Source organism: Struthio camelus, chromosome 3 (genome assembly GCF_040807025.1).
Source record: "Struthio camelus isolate bStrCam1 chromosome 3, bStrCam1.hap1, whole genome shotgun sequence".
In the NCBI taxonomy this organism is placed as follows: Eukaryota; Metazoa; Chordata; class Aves; order Struthioniformes; family Struthionidae; genus Struthio; species Struthio camelus.
Genome location: NC_090944.1, coordinates 37977363 through 37996231, shown reverse-complemented (window position 1 = coordinate 37996231; position 18869 = coordinate 37977363). Strand labels below are relative to the sequence as shown.

At 35.6% G+C, this 18869-nt stretch overlaps 1 protein-coding gene across 1 annotated transcript in view; it reads left to right on the top strand.

The window, feature by feature from the left end:
• Positions 1-18869, top strand: part of EYS (eyes shut homolog) — a 1042686-nt gene that overhangs the window by 615318 nt on the left and 408499 nt on the right. The window contains exons 31-33 of the mRNA XM_068937477.1: positions 1151-1275; positions 5252-5376; positions 13850-14102. Of these exons, the coding sequence (XP_068793578.1) occupies positions 1151-1275; positions 5252-5376; positions 13850-14102 (503 nt within the window). The remainder of the gene's footprint in view (positions 1-1150; positions 1276-5251; positions 5377-13849; positions 14103-18869) is intronic.

Sequence of the window (18869 nt, the reverse complement as noted above, 5' to 3'; positions counted from 1 at the left end):
CACTCATGAATCCTCATCCATGGCTTCTCTCTCACACATTATAATTAGCTATTTGCAAAATAGTAGTGTATGCTTCATTTTCCAAGAACTATGCCATCACTATATCTTCCAGAGTTGATGTGTGTTTTGCTGTTGTTGTCTTGGTAGATTCCAAATTTCTGTTACCCAAAGTGTATTCTGTCTAAAGTGAAACAAGTATGTTCTAACAGTCAATGCATAAATAAAACAAAACATGGTTACGTATACATACTGTAATTATTCTTCAAGAAGTGTTACACATATGGAATACATGGTCCCTCTTTCTCTTTTACCTTAGGATCTGGAAAGCTAAGATAAACATTGCACATATTTCATTCTAATAACATGTTTTTACTCACACAATGTTGTACCTTGAGGAGTAGGCAACATGACTGTTCTGTTTACTCAAAGGTAATATTAAAAGGTATATATGTAAAGCTGTACATATGTATACAAGCATTTAGCATGATCATTCTCAGCAAGGAGATGAATGAGATTTCTGGGTTTCATCAGAGGTCTTGCAAATCTGTTTGGGTCAGTTCTGTAGTTGTTTTATGTTGAAATCATAAGGAACTATTTGGTATTAATGATCACAAAGGTTTTACAAACAAAAAAGTACACATAATGTTTTTCAAAATGCTTAATATTTGATAACTAGAATGGTAACCCAAGCATGGTTCCTGAAGATTACTTTTTGTGCTGTAGTAACATTTAGTTGTGCAATATTTTCAAAAAGTATCTTTCTAAATATAGACTGTAGTTACTTAGCTAAATAAACTCTATTTTAGTAAACAGTCTCCTAAGAGAATATTAAGAAAAATTTATATTTAGTCACCTTGCTAGAACCACTGAACTGCAATTGAGACTGTTAGGTGTGATTGTGAGCCAGATTTTATAGTTCAGAAGTGAAATTTGTGGACATGTTTTGCCATCGTAAATCCTCCAGAAGATCACTGTGGTTTACAATGTGAAGCTTGGAAGAGTTTCAGTAAAATACTCCTTAAAATAGGAAGGTATATATGAGTTTGTGTTTTGTTAATGTGCTTACATGATATGAATGGTTTCTACACAGAGTACAGTTTACATGGTGGGATATACAGAATATAACACTTTGGAATGTTGTTTGCTTCAGGTGCCTTGCTGGATTTTCTGGACAGTTTTGTGAAATAGAAGTTAATGAGTGTAATTCATCACCTTGTCTACATGGTTCAACCTGTGAAGATCATATCAATGGATACACTTGTAAATGTCAGCAAGGTAACTGATGTTTGACAGAATAATCTTAAACAATGATTGTTTTGACTTACCAGTGTTACTAGTGAGAAAACTGGTACATTATAGCAGGCTCTTTATTTATGTATAAACCATAAGATACAAAAAGGCTAACTATCCTTTTGACCAGCTACGTAAGAAGATCGGACAGGAAAAAGCTGCTTTTTTGTATGTTCCCAGATGAGGTAATATACTGAATGAAACCGAAAAAGAATTAACTAGTCTAATAAGCACGTTAAAAGACTTAAAAGACCTCATTAAGAGACGCTGAAAATTATCTAGAGTATCTTTATGAATCTTTACTAACGTGGAGTATCTTTACTAATCTTTACATTACCAGCCAAGTAGGCACTGTATAAGGTCTGGATAATTTAACTGTCTACAGAAGAAGATAGACTAAATACAATTTGTTGAACATCTTAATGAAAAAAATTGTGTTCCGTAGGTGGAGTGAAAAGAAGTTTTCTGAAAAGTTATAAATAGAGTGAAATCAGGTAGTTTCTAAAAAGCTAGGAGGTATTTTCTTATGCTCACATAGATAAGTTTAATAGCTCTTGTGACTTAGAAAAGTATACTTTTTTTAGCATTAGTACAAAAACAAAGGTCACAGTCAGCCTTCCTTGTCATGTAATCGCAAATGTAATCTCTTCAGGACTGCTCACTGTCTCCTTTCATGACTATTAACAAAGTACTTTTTGTCAGCATTAGTAGGGTATGCATAAGTCCATTGTAGCATACTGCTCCATAATTCAGCTAGTCTTAATTTAAGAGTGATCCTAATATCTGCCTCTTGAACCTTATATTTTTCAGTTTAAAACTACTGCTTTGTATTGTACTGACTTACCCTATTAAATACTTTCTTGGGTATTACTGATCCAAGATTTCTTAGTGATTATTTTAGAGATTATTTAGAGATAGTCTGGAAGATTCTATTCACCCATGCTATCTTCAAATAGTTGATCTGCCTACTTTGTTGGTGTCCATTAGCAAACCATATGGTCTCGCTAAACTCTTCTGAAGTCAAGTGTTCGTACATTTATTAGACAAAACTTTTCTCTTGAATGGTAGATCACTGAATAATGTTGATCACTCTTTTTTGCACTAAATTGTCTCTGTATTTGTTCTTCATAAAAAACACAAAATAAAATGAATATTAAAAGAATCAGATTTTATTTTACATACTATCTTTTTATTCTGGTGTCCCTAATGCAGTTTACAAAACTATGAAATGTAACAGATTTTTTTCAAAAGTATGCAAGATACTGAAACAAGTGTATGCGCGTGTGTGCATGTTTGTATATAAACAGAATCAGTATGGACAGTTTATTCAGTTCTTTAATCAGTGCTGAGGAAGGATACTTTAATGCATAGGACCGAAATGGAAGCACCCATAAGACAGTCTGTCTCTGGCTTACTAGGATCTAATGATCCTAGAAATTAACTTGCTCAGAGATTAAATTTTTATAGCGAGACTGAATGTCTAAGAGATATCCAATAATCCAGAAAGCCGCTGGTCTTGATGTATTAACCACTGAGTGAAAAATCTCTGGACTTTGCCATATAGAGGGCTAAAATATATGATCATAATGGTGCCTTCTGATCTTAAAAGTCTGAGTCATGACCTGTCTTCTATGTCTTCACTCTCAGTGCAGTTACACAATGCAAGCTCTGCCTAGACAAAAGTATACATGCCCTCAGGAAACTCCACCTAGTACAAAATAGGGCCACATACCACTTCAACAATACAGATGACTTAGAACTCATAAGATGTATTTTATGATCATTACAATGCCTCATACAGAATACATTGTCGAGTTTAAGATTTTTCTCCTTATTTTCAAAGCTATTAATACTTTGAATGTATTTGAATGTAGATATTTTAAAATCACTTACCAGCCAAGGACTGTAACTGCTGTTTCTATGCAATTGTATATGGAAATGCTTAGAGTAAGTAGAACAAACTTTCTCTGGGGCCTTGGAACCCACACCCGTTGATATGATTTAAACACCTTCCAAATCAAGTGTAAGCTGCACTTTCTTTACTTTTGTCTTAATAAAAGCATTTAATAATATGGGGAAAAGATCTCTACCTGATTTCTCCACTAGGTAAACATGCCTACATACCTTGTTTAATTAATGTGGTGTTTCCAAATATTATTTGAGTTAATGGCACCTGAAACAACTGAAGATATTAGAAGATTACAGCTTGGAGAAGGAGGGAGATTTGAGAGGCAGAGCAGCCTTTGAAAGGAATAGCTTTTTGAAAAGTTGCACAATTGAAGAAGGGATAGAAGATAAAAAAAATATCTTTCAGAGACAGAAAGAAGAAATGCTTAGAATAAATCTACTTTTGTTGTAAGCTACTAGTCACATATAGTAGGACTTAGATTTGTCTACTAACCTATACCTGAACCTATGGAGATGGGCCTGAGTGTTTTTTAATTCTGTAAAGGCAGTTATGGGAATGAACTTTCTGCAAGGTAGAAACTCTGTGATATCCAGCCACAGATCCAGGGTAGTAATTTAATGAAATGGAGAAGAGATGGTGGCAAGACAGAAGCAGGAACTTAGACCAGATGATTTTAGCTTCCCAAAAACCACCAGAGAGCAAAATGAGACGTGATGAGAACCTCTGATACCAGAAAGGGGAATTCATCTAGCTCTGACGCAAATCCATTCTGTAATGGATCATGAATTTTGTTGGCTATTGTCCCAGCAGCGGATCACATACCCTTAGGATAATAGATGCATGTTCAGCATCTGTAGGCATAGGTGCAGGCTATTCAGGCGCAGAAGCAGCATGGAGGGGCATAAACTACATAAACTACATTGTAACGGCATCTGAGAGCTTGAAAGAAACAGCAGCATCCGCTGGAACTGGTGGTGGCTTCGCAGCTGAAGTCAGTAGCTGGGGGAGGCTGCACTTCTAACAGGGCAGCTACAGCCAGTCCTGGAGTGTGACTGACGGGTCCTTTTGACAGATGCTTTGAGGCAGAGACAGGACATAGGCCACTAGGTTTGGATCAGCTGAGGGTTTCTGTTTATTTTTTAAAGGGGAAAATTTAATTGGAAAATAACAAAGCTGTAATTGGTGCTGGGAGTACCATGGCAGAAGGTGTGGCTTTCTTCAATAACTATAATCCATATTTACAAAGTTGTGGTTCTGAATTTACATTTACAATCAAGTAGGCTGCTTCCAGTTTGGCTCAGCCTCTGAGGAGTGAGTTCTCAAGACAGGCTCAAATGGACAGGATCTAGAACCAGTTTCCAGATCAGTTTTGGCCTCTAACTTGTGGATTTACTTAGTTCTAACGGAGATATTGTAAGAAATGTGCATTACCAAAAATGCCAGCAATCTCAACTTTGAAGTACAAGAAGATGGTTGTATTCCAACCTGCACTTGCTGTGAAATTGTCCTCCTGAATAATCTGGTACAATAATCTGTTTCAGAGTTTCTTTTCAGTTTTTTTGCTGTAGCTTATTTTTTGTTACTCTGATTATTTTCATGTATCTAAACCTCCAGTTTTTCTTCCCCAGTGTGGCAATAATGCATGCATTTAACAAATAGCATAAAAAGGTCAAAATGAAGCTATACAATTACATATTCTTTCATTTTACATTTTGGGAAAAAATGGTTGCCCTGTGCAGATAGGGAAGAGGTTTCAGGGAGCATTTTACCCATTCCAATTCTTAAGCACATGAGAGAGAGAGAACAATACAGATAATTCTGTAGGGGAAGGGCAAACTGTAAAGGCAGATAATTCAGTAATTCGGGAGTACATTCAGGTTTTACTTTGTTTGTTTACTTATGTCTCTATAGGTACAAAAATGGGCAAATACTGCCCCAGCAGATGTTCAGTAGAGTAACATTGTAAAGTCCATACAGTTTGCTTTTTGTTTGTTTATTACTAAATTATTTATTCTAGATTCTAATGATTTTTTGTTCCTTTCTTCCTAACAGGATGGGAAGGCCTCCACTGTGAGCTGGACATTGATGAGTGCATATCCAGTCCCTGCATACATGGCATCTGTGTTCAGAGGGAACCCAGCTTCGGTTATACCTGTTTTTGCAAGCCAGGATTTGTGGTAAGATGCTGACTTTCTTTTTCTCCTTCACGTAACCTGACTAATCATTGTTGCACAGAAAGTACTATATTTAATTCCTTTTAATCTTCATTCAGATAAAGTCTGGCCTTTCTAGTAAATAAAGTATTTTAGTAACTCTGTGGGGTTTTTTTGTTTGTTTGTTTGTTTGTTTTACTTACAGGAGCTCTAATATTCCAGAGAATTAGTTACTTATTATTCAAAAAAAAAAAAATCCAACAGTGTGTGCATATATAATGTCCTTTTCAGTCATCAGTCATTCAACACCATTCATGTTTTTATATATGTACTGAGCTATCTCGTGATTTCAGACTATTGCACACAGACAGTTATTTTGACAACAAAATACCTGAAATTAAATGAAACACAGTTCTTTTGAATGGTTGACCTGTGAACATTTGTTCTGTTTTATTCTCTCTATTTTACATACCTAAAGAAAGCCTTAAGGGTGGCTAAATGCCAGTGGCCAAATGCCACTGCTGTATTTAACTAAGGTTGAAATTTCCTTGCGGCACCACCTGTCATGCAGGTTCCTTCTGCTGCTGGAGACATGCAATTGGTGTTTACAATTTGAGCTTGTGCTTTACCTCATTATGCATTAGTTTAAGAGATACACTAACTTACTTAGTAACAAGGAGAATAAGCTGAGGTTAATCTAGCAAGTCCAAGTCAGCAAGGCTAGGTCAGTATCACCAAAGTACTAGGCTGGTTATTGCAGGCCTACAGTAAAGCTTAGACAAGGATTAAGGGCGAGGGCCTGTGCTTAAATGCAGCTTCTGAGCCAAGGCATGGAGGTCCCAGATGAAGCTTCTGATATGGTTTTCTCACTAATTAGCTCTTACCACAGCAGGCTAATCCAAGTTTACAGAGCTGCACTGTATCAGAGCTGACCTTGAGCAGAGGCAGCTAAACCTGTGGGTGTCAGGGAAGAGGTTGCAGAGATGGATTGAAGAGAACGATAGTTACAGGCTGATCAGGGCCCTGACAGTAATATGTTCAAGTCTAAAATACTAGAAGACTGTCCTGTTAATGGTCTTATCACGAGACCTTTCTTTTCAACTCCTTCTTCCCATACACACACTTCAATCCTCAGACTAGAACTTGCAATTTTAATCAAAGTTGGTACAAAGTGCTCCATCATTAGTAGTGAATGGGGAAGGGGCTGCCTTCTTTTGCCTGTGTGTGGTACAAACTTGAAAACAGATAACGGTATCCTTTATAAGAAATTGAAACTGCCACTTTTTCAAGAAGCCTACATTCATTTCCAGAATAAGAGGTTATGCTTTTCTTGAGTCTGCATCCATGTTTGGCCCAATCCAAAATCCGGAGAAGGGCTCAATGGAACCTTATTTAGCCTCAATGTAACCATAAGTCTTTCCTAGAGCCAGAGGGTTCATCGTATCTGAATCAAGCAGTGGGAAGGCATCACCACTTTTCGTTTTCTTGGCTAAGATGCACTCCCAGTATTAATCTAAATGAGAAGAAGTAGAATACCTCTGCATTCTAGATGGAGAGACTACCAGTTCCATGTGTCTTCACTTCTCCAGTGTTCTTCCCCTATTTGTTTACAATAGAGAATCACTGTTCTGGAATGAATGGGTCCTTTTTTTATGTAAAATACCTTTGTAAAGATCCACATGGAAAGGGTTCTGTGGTGGCAGAGATGTTTTTATAAATAAAGTAAACTTTCCTCAGGTTCCTGGGAGGAAGAATAAAGGGAGGATAAAGACCAGTCTGAACTTGGCAATGGAATCATGTTTCACCAGTGATTAGTTCTCTGAAAAACAGTGTACAATACTAATATGGTAGACTTCTACAGCTATTGTATCTTCTGAAAAAAAACAACAACAACAACAACAACAACAGAGAGAAAATGAGGAAAAGCATTGAACACACCTTGGAAGAGAATATTTGTTTCTGTGACCTATTCCAAATTCTATCCTTTCACAAAGTAGCCATTAGAAAAAATAAACAATATTTATCTTAATAAGGTACTTCCAGGAAGATGCTGGATGACCAGATCATCTCAGATAAAGAACTATTTGGCAGCAAGTTTATAAAATCTGTATTTTACCATGAATTCTTCGTAGGTTGAAATGGAATTTTATTAATGTGAATAGTCTGACTCAACTTATTGACAGACTATCCTAAGAAAGAGGAGAGTAGCCCATAACAATGCATACAAATTATGTGCAGGGTGCTTTTTATAGCATATAATGGGTGCAGTTGATGCCTCCCCACAGTCTGTAGCAATTGCTATCTCTGTGTCTTCAAAAGGAAGGCAAGCATTCAGAAAGGGGCCACGCAAGGATAAAGGATATTTCAGTTGAGGGATGTAGTCCTTTTGTATGGAGAAAAGTCAGACCCTCCTGTTAAAGAATTCTCATTTTGTTCATTAAATATTTACGCTTTTGTTACAAGCACAACTGTAATGGAGAAGTTGAATTAGGATATTTATTTGCTATTTCTCACAAAGTATGTTCTGAGCACTAGATAAAAACATCAGTGAGCAAGTTTAAAATCCATAGAAGAAATTATTTTTTCACACAGCACAAAATTCATTGGTCGAAGTCGGTGTTGCATGATCCTGTAGAAACTAAAAATAAAAATAAGTCCAAAAAGGGAACAGAAAACATTCAGGAGGATAGTCCATCAGTATTTAAATTAATTTCATGAACGTTACCCTGCCTTAGGGAAGTCTCTGAATCCCTCATTGCCAGAAGTTGGAAAGGAATATTTGGGGAATTATCAGATGCAATATCTGCTTGGGTTTTTTTCCTATATTTTATTAGCGCACTGATAATGGAGGTGGATAGATCTGTGGTCCGATGCATGGGGGCAACTTTTATATGAGTATGTAGCTTGGGAGTTAAATGTACACTGTGTCACAGAACAAATACTTAAAGAAGAAAGTTGCAAAGTGCTACAGTAGCTGGAATTTAAGATGTATTGTCTTTGCTTTTATTCCATTATCTGCTGTTCCATCTTCAGTCTCTCAGATTCTTCTCTATTTTGGGAAATCCACATTAGAGAATGAAAACTGGAATAACAGAAAAATATGTCAAACTTGTATCTTCGGTATGAAAAATAAGGATAGGCAGGGCCTAAATAGCTCCAGATGTGGATTTGGTGGGCCCCTGGTGGTTCTGGTTCCTAACCACCTGCTAAATATGTGAAGAAAACAGTGGAATTTCCACAGGAGTACGTATTTAAGGAACTCCAGCTGCAGTATATATAAGTAAATCTTCTGTAATCTCTGCATATAGTGCTATCTGAAGTATGGATCATAAAGTATGGATCATGCAATTTCTCTGTCACATTGAAAATGAAAGCATATCTCGTGGTATGTGGAATAAATGTTTACTTTTAAAATTGAAACATCTATAGAAACATACCTACTTTCAAATATAAATTTACAACCTCTTTCTGCATGTAAACTGTTAAAGCATTTATCTAAAAGCATTTATAGTCACTTTGAAGGCTATTAGATTTATCCATGACTATTTAACATACCCTTCATGCACAGTGGAGATTATCCACATCTGCTTTGTTTTTATGAGTCATAAAATCATAATCATATACGCTTCTCATCACTATTACGTGTAGTTGTATTAAAACCCACTAATTTACTAGTCCCAAGAGAGGTCAGAATGAAACATTAGTTTTATGGCATTAAGAAAGATTATTAGATAGAAATCTTATTCATGTAATGAGCTGATCATTTATGCTATGTGTAGAATTAGAAGAGAACAAGAAAGAAACATGTTTTTATCATTGGAAATCTCAGATATAAATTGGACTTCTGTTCCCTCATGCTTTAGAAAACCAATGCAGTGATTTTATCAGATGCCATGAATTTATCATTTAGCTACTCTGCTTGCCAAAACAAATCAAGGATTTGAGTGAAACAAATATGGATATGTCTAAATCATCCCAGAAACTTCTTCTTCCATTTAAAACACTGAAAAATTTAAACTACTTGTAAAAAAGTTGTTATTTGGGAAAAAAGTTGTTATTTGGAAAATGATGGAAAATGATATTTGCCAAAATTTACTATAGCTCTTTAGAGGGTTTCAGATTCTAGGTTGCTATGTCGTTGGTTTGTTTGTTTTTTATAAGAACATTCTGTTGGATGATCCAGTAAGCATATGAAATATATACTGTTAGCTCCAGCACAGATTAATGTAACTTTAGACCTCTACCACAGAAGGAGGGAAATAATAGAACAATTTCATGGTAGGCTTTTAAATACATATAGTTTGTTTTATTTTTTTTTAGCAAAAGGAAATTTAAGAAGCCTTTAAAAAAAGATAAAAGTTAGATTACATTCTGTATGCTCTGTAACGCTGGGAACAGTTGGATAAGGTTATCTGCCATACAGATTACTTCCATTAATGATAGAAAACAGTTAACACAGAAGAAGTTTATCTGTAATAGATAAAATTTTCAAAATTACAATAACATGGTAGATACTTAGATTCTCTGTAGTGTTTTCTGTCATTAATTACATTTAATATCTGTCTTATATTAGGAATAAAATTGTATGTTTAACACCTTTGGAAAGTTTTTAGACCAAAGTAGTAACCTTGGGAGGGTTTTTTGTTTTTTTATTTTGTTTTGTTTTGGGAATATTGCAAGCCTTTGCAAATCTTTATTTAATGAAGGTACAGATAGATAAGACCTTCTCCTTTCCCAGTTTCCTATCATAATAGTAAATAAAACTGGCATTTTTGCCTTCCACAGTGACACTAGTAAGAATATCTTTGTCTTTGACAAGTTAACATTATTAGTTTTACTCTTGAGTGATCTGTAAGATGTATAGAATTACATCAAGTTTTAGTTTACCTGAAGTTTATAATCACCACATGAAATGTAAATGTATTACATTATGTAATATGTTATAATTATCTAAATCATATATATATTGACCTATTTTTCCTAAGCAAACTCTTGTGAAATCATTCTTGTTGAATTTCAGTTTCTGTGTCCCCCTTCTCTTTCTCTTTTGTGCTGTCTACTGCTCCCTAATATCATAAACAAATTTAACAGAGTTGTTAAGAGATTTCAGAAATACGTAAGTTGGTTCAAGTTCTGTGAAAATAGCTAGCCAGACAGAGATTTCTTACATGCACCCCAGTTCCAGCAGAAGCTTTATTTGGAACTCATCTCTCTTGCAAGTTAAACATGAGACAGGATATCAGGCTGCAGTAGTTTATAGTATTCAAAGAACATGTTTCTTTGAGGTATCAGTGAGCTTTGCACTGAAAATCTCATTTTTATTAACAGAATAATACTTGAACATCATTAAAACATTTGTGATAGCAGATAAGAATTTTCACAGTATTTCCATCAGGCATGTAAGCATTATATTAATTTTACAACACTTTCCCCAGTATTCTAGGTGCAAACAAGTTTAAAAAAAAAGTTAAAATACTTTTGTTGAAAGATTACATGAGCTGTGTGTATCATTTGCTACGCTCACGTTATTCTAAATGGAGACCTAGTTGACACTATCAGTCAGTGGAACATAAATGGCTCTTTGACTGCCCAGAAACTTAAAAGCCTAAACATAGGTGTCTGATGCCATTTTGAAGTTTCCCTGGCTTCCTGGCAGCCACACAGGCAGCCACGGTTTTTCCACAGATTTTGTGTAGCATCTGCCACCACCACCTAGCTGTCTCAGACATAAGAAGAGCGTTCCAAAGAGCGCTAGCCATACATGTTTTGGCTACCAAATCCAGTCCGGAGTCTACTTTATGGTGATTGATTTGCTTCTTGAGCTTTTTGACTAACAATGTGATATAGTTACCTAAACACAAACACCTAACACTAGCTTGTATAACGAACACACCTAAATTTGAGTGTCTCAGTCTTAAAATGAATCCTAAACTTTATGTCTATGCTAGTAAACTAAGCAGCGCTAAAGAACTTTCTGGACACTGAAGCTCACTGAATGATGAATATAGCTAGATGAAGAGGTATAGATACAGATAGCTACAGCGTTAACTTGTTAAACCAGGTGTGGTATGGTTTTGACACGTGCCAGCTAACACTTCCACAAACAATTCCTGACGTAGTCCACAAATTAGCAGAGATCAGGGACTTTTCCAGTTTGTAAACAGGCATAGTCACCCTGGTCTGGAGAGAGTTTAGAGATAAGGACATGGGTCACTCCACATCATTTACTCCGTGTCAGAAAATGGTCCCAGGAGCATTCGTTTAACTAACACAGATACAGACAGTTTGTTGCAGATAACTAAAAAAGTTTTTAACTGGTTAATGCTGTTTTTTTCTGACTAGACAGCATAATTAAATCTTAGCTATAACTTAACTATGTACTACGTACTAAAAAGCTATCAATTCAATATACAGTTTTTGATTCAGTTATCTAAAATGTGACATTCGATAGCTTTTTTTTTTTTTTTTTTTAAAGCAGTGGTCTTTCTGAAACATTCTGATTTTCCTCTGGAACTACTGTTAATTCTTTAATTTACAAATTGTATTCTCATGCTCACTAAAAATGGTACAGTATTTTAAATCTCATCACTTATCTAGTTCATTTGCAGGCATATAATCAGAAATCCTGAGGTCTTTGTGATATTACCAAGCTTCAGAAGCAGTGCTAAACTGCAATGTTATTTTTCTTCAACCATGTATCGTGGATTTACGCTCTTAGATTCCTTGCTGCCACTGCTTGTTTCAGAGAAATTAAATCAAACAGCTGAGAGGACACAGAGGAAGATGAATGATAAATTAGTAGTCTGTCCCTGAGATATTTACACCGTGTTGTTTTCATCATACAGTATAGAAGACACCTCTTTCAAGGACTTAGATTCAACTATCAACCACTGTTAGCTTTCCATTTTCAGGCCCTTTTATGGGCTGATTTTTTGGAGTTTTCAGCTGTCAAAATAAATAGTTCGCTAATGCATAAGCAGCAAGGTTTTGATTTCTCCAGTGTTCATGTATCTTTTGTCTTTGTGGCTAAAAAAAATAAAAATAAAAATAAGGCAAAACAGTTTTACAGTAGTTAGAGGTAAGATTCAAAATTGAGATTTACGTTCTTGTTCACCTAACTTTTAGAAGCCCTTCTACTAGCTCTAGTTACAGTTCTTGATTCTATTCCAGGTTTCTTAAAATATCTATTAAGAGAGGCCAGCAAACTGAACTGGCAAGTAAGAAGCCCCGAGGAGAAGGTGAAGCTTACTCCAACCCTTCTAAGAGAGGGAAACCTCTCCCTCTAGCTTGTCTTCATTTCAAAAATAGTATTGGACTTGGTTGCTTAAGACAATCTAGCCATTTCTCTTACAAAAGGCTATTGGTAGGATATTCTTTATACCTAATAACCAGTGATTTGGGTTCTCCTTGATAATATAATTGGCCTCAAGGTCATCTCTATCACAGTTGTCTAGAGCAGCAGATGATAAGAGGCAGCAAAAGAGCCAAACTGTGGTTAAATTATGTGGCCTAGAAATGGTGATGATAAAATCATGAACAAGCCTAATCAAAAGCTCCATAGGTTTTTAGCAAACCTAGCACATGTAGCTAGGTGTCAGGTCACGTGTTATCAGATATCCATGTCTTTTAGGGATGAAGATGTGTGTGTTGAAAATGGCTATCCATAAGATTCTTCTAGCTTAGCCAAGTTAGCTCTTTACATAGCCCATTAGTTCATTACAACTGAAGTGAAAAGAAAATGAACCCAGCTCTAGCCTCAGTGTATATTTATTTCACATTCTGAGAGTGCATTTAATTCACATAGTTATTACTGTAAAAGAAATGCATGTATTCCCTTTATTGCAGACTACTGAATACAAACATTTTTAATTTATTACTAGGAGGTATATTTCAGACGACTCATGAATTGTTACAGTATTGGTAGAGAGTCAGTGCCAGGTCCAGTTTCAGACTACCAGTACAATTTTTTTTTTCTGAAATGGCATCTTCAAACCTAATGTGTTAACAAGGTGCCTTGTGAAGATTTGGCCAAAGCAGGCTACAGTGCAAAAAAAGAAAGTAGAACGTTAATTTCAGAATCAAAACAAACTGTAGCTTGTTAGACTGCTAAATCCTCTGCACAAAACTTTCTATATTACTATATGTTACCTTCTAATCTAGCGGTTGTACTTATTTGAACCATTTTTTATTATTGGTGACAACACCACATGTAATATACTTGCTACTGCAAATCTAGGGGAAAATTATTTTTATTTGTAATTGCTTAATACTAAGTGAGAGTCAAAATAGCATTAGAATAAAATTAAAAAACATAGACCTATACCATTAAATTACTTAGGCAGTATTTTCCAGATGGTTAGATTTGCTTTTTGAAAGTTTGGACAGCTTAATATAGACAAACAACATTTTAGAATCAAAAGAAAGCAATAATTTGAACTAACGTGACTATAAAATGCAAATTGACTTCAAATATGGCTTTTTAAAAACTCTCTTTCAGGGACGAAGCTGTGAGCTTAATTACAATGATTGCCTTATACAGTCCTGCTCCATTGGGTTCCTTTGCATTGATGGAATAAACAATATCACCTGTTTACCTACTAGCCCTCAAAGCAAGCAAACTGTCACTGAAATGGCTGAAGTGTTTCCTACTGAGATTTTAGATAATGACCTTTCATCAGCCCTGTCTGTGTCAACGGAACTTTGGTCTAAACATGCTACTCCTGATTTTCATGCAAAACAGGTGTCTCAAGGTAAGAACAATAAGCTTTTGAGTAATGTATGTTTCGAACTTCTTTCCCTGGTAGTGCTTTTTCAATAGTATGAATATTCAAAGCGTATTAATTTTCTTCTATTCCTTCAAAATGTTGTTTTCCATCTCCTATACTTCCTTCTGTTCTTGTGAATTGTCTCTCCCATCCTTTCTTAGTTACATGTTTAAATGTAACTGGTAAATTACTCTTTTCTCTCAGTAATATTTTTCTCCAGCATCATAAGCATCCAGTAAAGACAACTGCACTTTCTCTTAGCTTGGCTTTCAGTTTGCTTTGCTACAGTGTGCAATTTCATATGCCTCATACTGCGTTCAGCTCTCTCTGACCCTACTGCCAATCTTCCCTTCTTCTTTGACTAGTCAGCAGCAGACAGATAATTTGCCTTATTCCGTGGGGACCTTGGTTTTTCTTTCCTAGTTCACATCTTTTCTGAGTGCTTCCTTTTCTGTGTGCATCTGAATGTTTTTCACTAAAAATATCTGCAACAATACCCCCAAGATTTTTGTCATTTTAACTGTTTAAAGTCAAGTTTTTTGGAAGCAAACAAAAAAAAAAAAAAGCCTCTTCTGTTGTTTTTAACATCTTTAAAGAAAAGTCAACACAAATAGAAGTGCAGCACTTCATTTGGAAGGCTGTGTCTTCAATGTGGTCTGTTTGTTTTACTAATGCTAGTTTTATACACACAGTATGTGTATAAGATATCTTTTTACATTTAGTTTTGTTTTTGCCTATATGCTCTGCCTTTTAAAGTAATTATTTGTTTAAGAAATAAACCCAGGACCCCTGCCTTATTTGGGTAAGTCAGTTTTACTGAACACTTGATTTCTGTGCAGACTAGTCTTTGGGAATATACCCAAACTTTTGTTTTCTTAATAGGTAATATTGCTTCTTGATGTAGGTAATGACACTGAATGAAATGCAGTTAGTAAACGCAGTTACGTCTGTACCTCTTCCACGTATCACGTCTGCTAGTTCACTGATGTTCTCAGTGAAAAAGACTTGTAATTTGTTCATTTTATATTGATACGTAGCAGCAACTGGAAGCAGAACGTGTAATACCTCTCTGCTGTTGAGTAGTTCCATTTGTTCTGATGCTGGCCCCCATACAGACTGTGAATAATGGGAGGGTTTGCATTTACTCAGCTTTTGAGGTTGCTAAAACTCCTTCTACGCTTTATTAAGAATATGATACAGAGTTGTATTTGTGTGCTATTTAATACCTTGGTAAGACTGAATGATGTTTTAGTGGCCACGTAATTTGCTCCAAATTCAGTCCAGGGCCAAAGTTGTTTGTTTTTTTCTTTTCTCCTAATTCTTTTTTTTTAATTTTTTTATTCTCAAAAGTCTGAAAAAGACAAGTATTTCCAGCTGTGAGATACTTCTGACCAATAATTTGACTGAACTGAGCTATGGACTAGGAGGACTAATTGCTTCTGGAGAGTCTTCAGCAGTGTTCAGGATAGCTACCTCAACAGATGTTCTATCTTCACATTTCTCAGTTCTGCTGTTCAGATCTCAGTAAATATAAAGCCTAATATCACACCTGTACCATATGTGGCTACTGGTACTTCCATAGAGCTAACGTCAGTAGTTCTTTCCCAGGATAATTATGATACAGCCTCATTTATCACTGGTTCCTTAATGGCACTTTCTGTTTTCCCTACACAAGTTTCATCATTACAGCAGCACCAGACTGTTGGTTTATCTGCCACTGACATGAGTTCAGTAATTAGTAGCATAGCAAGGGCTGAAATAGAATTAAGTAGTCACTTATTACTCTTGCATGGATTACAGTTTCAACTGTTTCTGCAAGTGCAACTTCAGTTCCTTCTAGGTTGCTTCAGAAGGGTCTTGGAAAATTGTCAGATGTCTGTTCAATATCAGAACAACACTGGAGATTACCAAGTTCGTCAACAACTCCTCATTCCCCTACCAAGACATTTACTTCAAAACAGATCTCCTTCGTTAGTTCATTAGTTGTGTGCAAAACTCAAATGCAAATATCTCTTCCTAGTGCATATCTGGCTATTACTGCTTCATCCATCAACCAGAGACTCGCAAACATGAAATCACAATCTGCTGATTCTTTAAGTGAATTAAGCCAAATATGTACAATGTGTTCTATCACTGGATTAAAAACCTCTGATGAATTCTTAGATCAAGTTGTGCATAGCAAACAATCCCCATTTTGGATGAACTCAGTGATATTAATACCAGCTGGTATACACTAATCGGAGCTACTGCTGTTACTTCTGGGTATTTATTTTCATCTAGCAAAATAATACCATCAGTGGATTTCGCAGAACTGTCATCCTTGCATCCCACTACAGGAAATACACCTGCATCTCTGATAGGATCTGTTCTATGCTCGTCTCCACAAAAATCAGATACTCATTTTCCATGTTTTGATTCAGACTGTGTGACTGTTTTTCCTCCACAGGCTGTTTCTTTAGAACCATCATTTTCAACACATATATCCTTTCAAGAAATACATACAGATTTGACAAAAAGATTAACTACTATTGAGCAGCTGACAACAGAGGAAATTCAACAATCACTGGGATCAAAAGTGTATGATCCATTTATGGAGATCCCTTGTTTAATAAGTGAGGGTACTTCCTTAGATGTTCAGCTGAGTAGCGTATTTCGATAACTACTTTCAAACCACATAGCAAATAGTATTCCTGAGTTCAAAACATGTTTACTGATAAATCCAGGTGAGACTTTACAAATATTTTCAAAAACAATCAGTCAAGTGTTCTTGATTTACATCTTCTGTCTACAAAAACTTCAGATCTAGACTTACTTGTTGGATACTGTGAAAAGTTCTCATTATTGGAATCTTCTAGTGATGAGTTGCCTCACTTGGTTTTATCTGGACAAACCCCGTCTGTGCAAACACAAATTCCTAGGCTGTTAGTAACAAAGCATTTATCTTCCCATATCAGTTATCCTGCTTTAAATTGTGCCTTACAAGATGTTAGAAATACTGTACAGGGGCCTATAAGATGGACAGACCATATTGCTGTGCATGATGAGGAACGTGAGTCTAAACACACTGTAAAGTTTTGTTAAGAGAGTATATGAACTGGATTCAGCTTCTAGACCTTATCAACTGATGTTATCTGGTTTCTCATTTCTATTCAGATAACTTTTTGAGGTGGTGGGATGTTTTTATACAAAGATAAAAGTGTCAAGGTTGCCAGGTGCTTGAAAGAGATTTATTGTAATCAAGCAGCAGCTAGTTCAATGGATACGACACCTGCTGCTGTACCTGACACAGATGGTTATTCTTCATGTTCTGCCACGTAGACTATTAGATCAATATAGAAGTAGGCTGCAGGCTGCTGTACTGCTGGCAGGCAGTGAGGAACTAACAGTTTCACTTCACTACAATAAACCTTTCAGAATTTCAGGTATAGCTTTTATTATGCTTGCATCTAAATTCAGGAGGTATCTCTGTGGCTGTTGTATGTATTTATTAACATTTTTGAAATTAAAGTCGGTATAGAGAAAAATAAAAATTATTCAAAGGGTAAAAAGATATATATAACAAAACTAACACCACTTCTGATTCCAAAATGAGAGACAAATGAGACATTTTTTGAAAATATTGCTTTTATGAGAACATTACAACTCTTTTAGAAATAAGATCTGGGAATTAAAGGATCACATAAAAACCTATAAATTCTAGAATTTAATATTAGGGAATATGTCTATTCAAATATTGATTGTACTGAACTATGCCTTTAGACTATATTTTTCTATAAAATGAATGGCTGTCAAGCTAAGGAGAGGTTTTGACATTCACAGCTTTTCCTTTTTTGCTTGAGGGTTTATGTAGGGAAAATTGGTTTTATTTTGTTGTTTTTACATCACATAGAAAAATTAAAAAGAATTCTTGATTATAAAAGATATGTATGAGGTGCCAAAAGATAAATATTATGTTTTGATAAGGAAGAAGAACAATTGTTTTTCTGTGAGGGCTTGCCCACATAGGCTTCTTAGTGTGTGCGCAGATCAAATTCTTCCTGCTAGAAGTGCCTCCTGACGCTGTGCCCACAGTAAGGCCAAGCTGCTTAGCAGGTCCAGGCATAGCACTGTGGATCCATAACTGATCGAAACACAAATCAACATGGAAATATGTCCCAAGCTCTGCATCTAATGGATAACCACTGGCTTAATGGCTCCCTCAGAACTAAAATGATTTCTCTAAATTTCAGATTCCAAATCTGTTTCTTTCATAAGAACAATTCCATACTGTAGAAGAATCCAACTCATTCAGCATTAAGTTCATCCAAGGATATCACTGAGCCTATATCTTGAGCTCTAAGGCAATACGATTTTCCAGTGTTTTTCCTGTGCTCAGTTCAAAAGTGGTTGAAACATATTTATTTAATAGTCAACTATCGTTATGACTATAGCACTACAAGAAACTATTCCTTTTTCACTTGGCGGAATAGTAGCCACATGTTTGATAGAACAGCCATTTCAACTTTTCTACCTATAAAGACTGATAATAGGTGCTTTCAGTCACATGTGAGAGTTGCATGTATGCACCCTCATGAGGCCATTTCATATAAGCATTCTAGAAATGAAAATCATCTACTTGTCTTGCAGAACATCTCTAGACCTTCTCCAGAAATCTTAAATCAAAAAATATTCTACATAGAAATATGTATATCTCCATATATTCTGTTATACAAAGGCTTAGAGCATTACAGTGAACATATATCCATATATCTG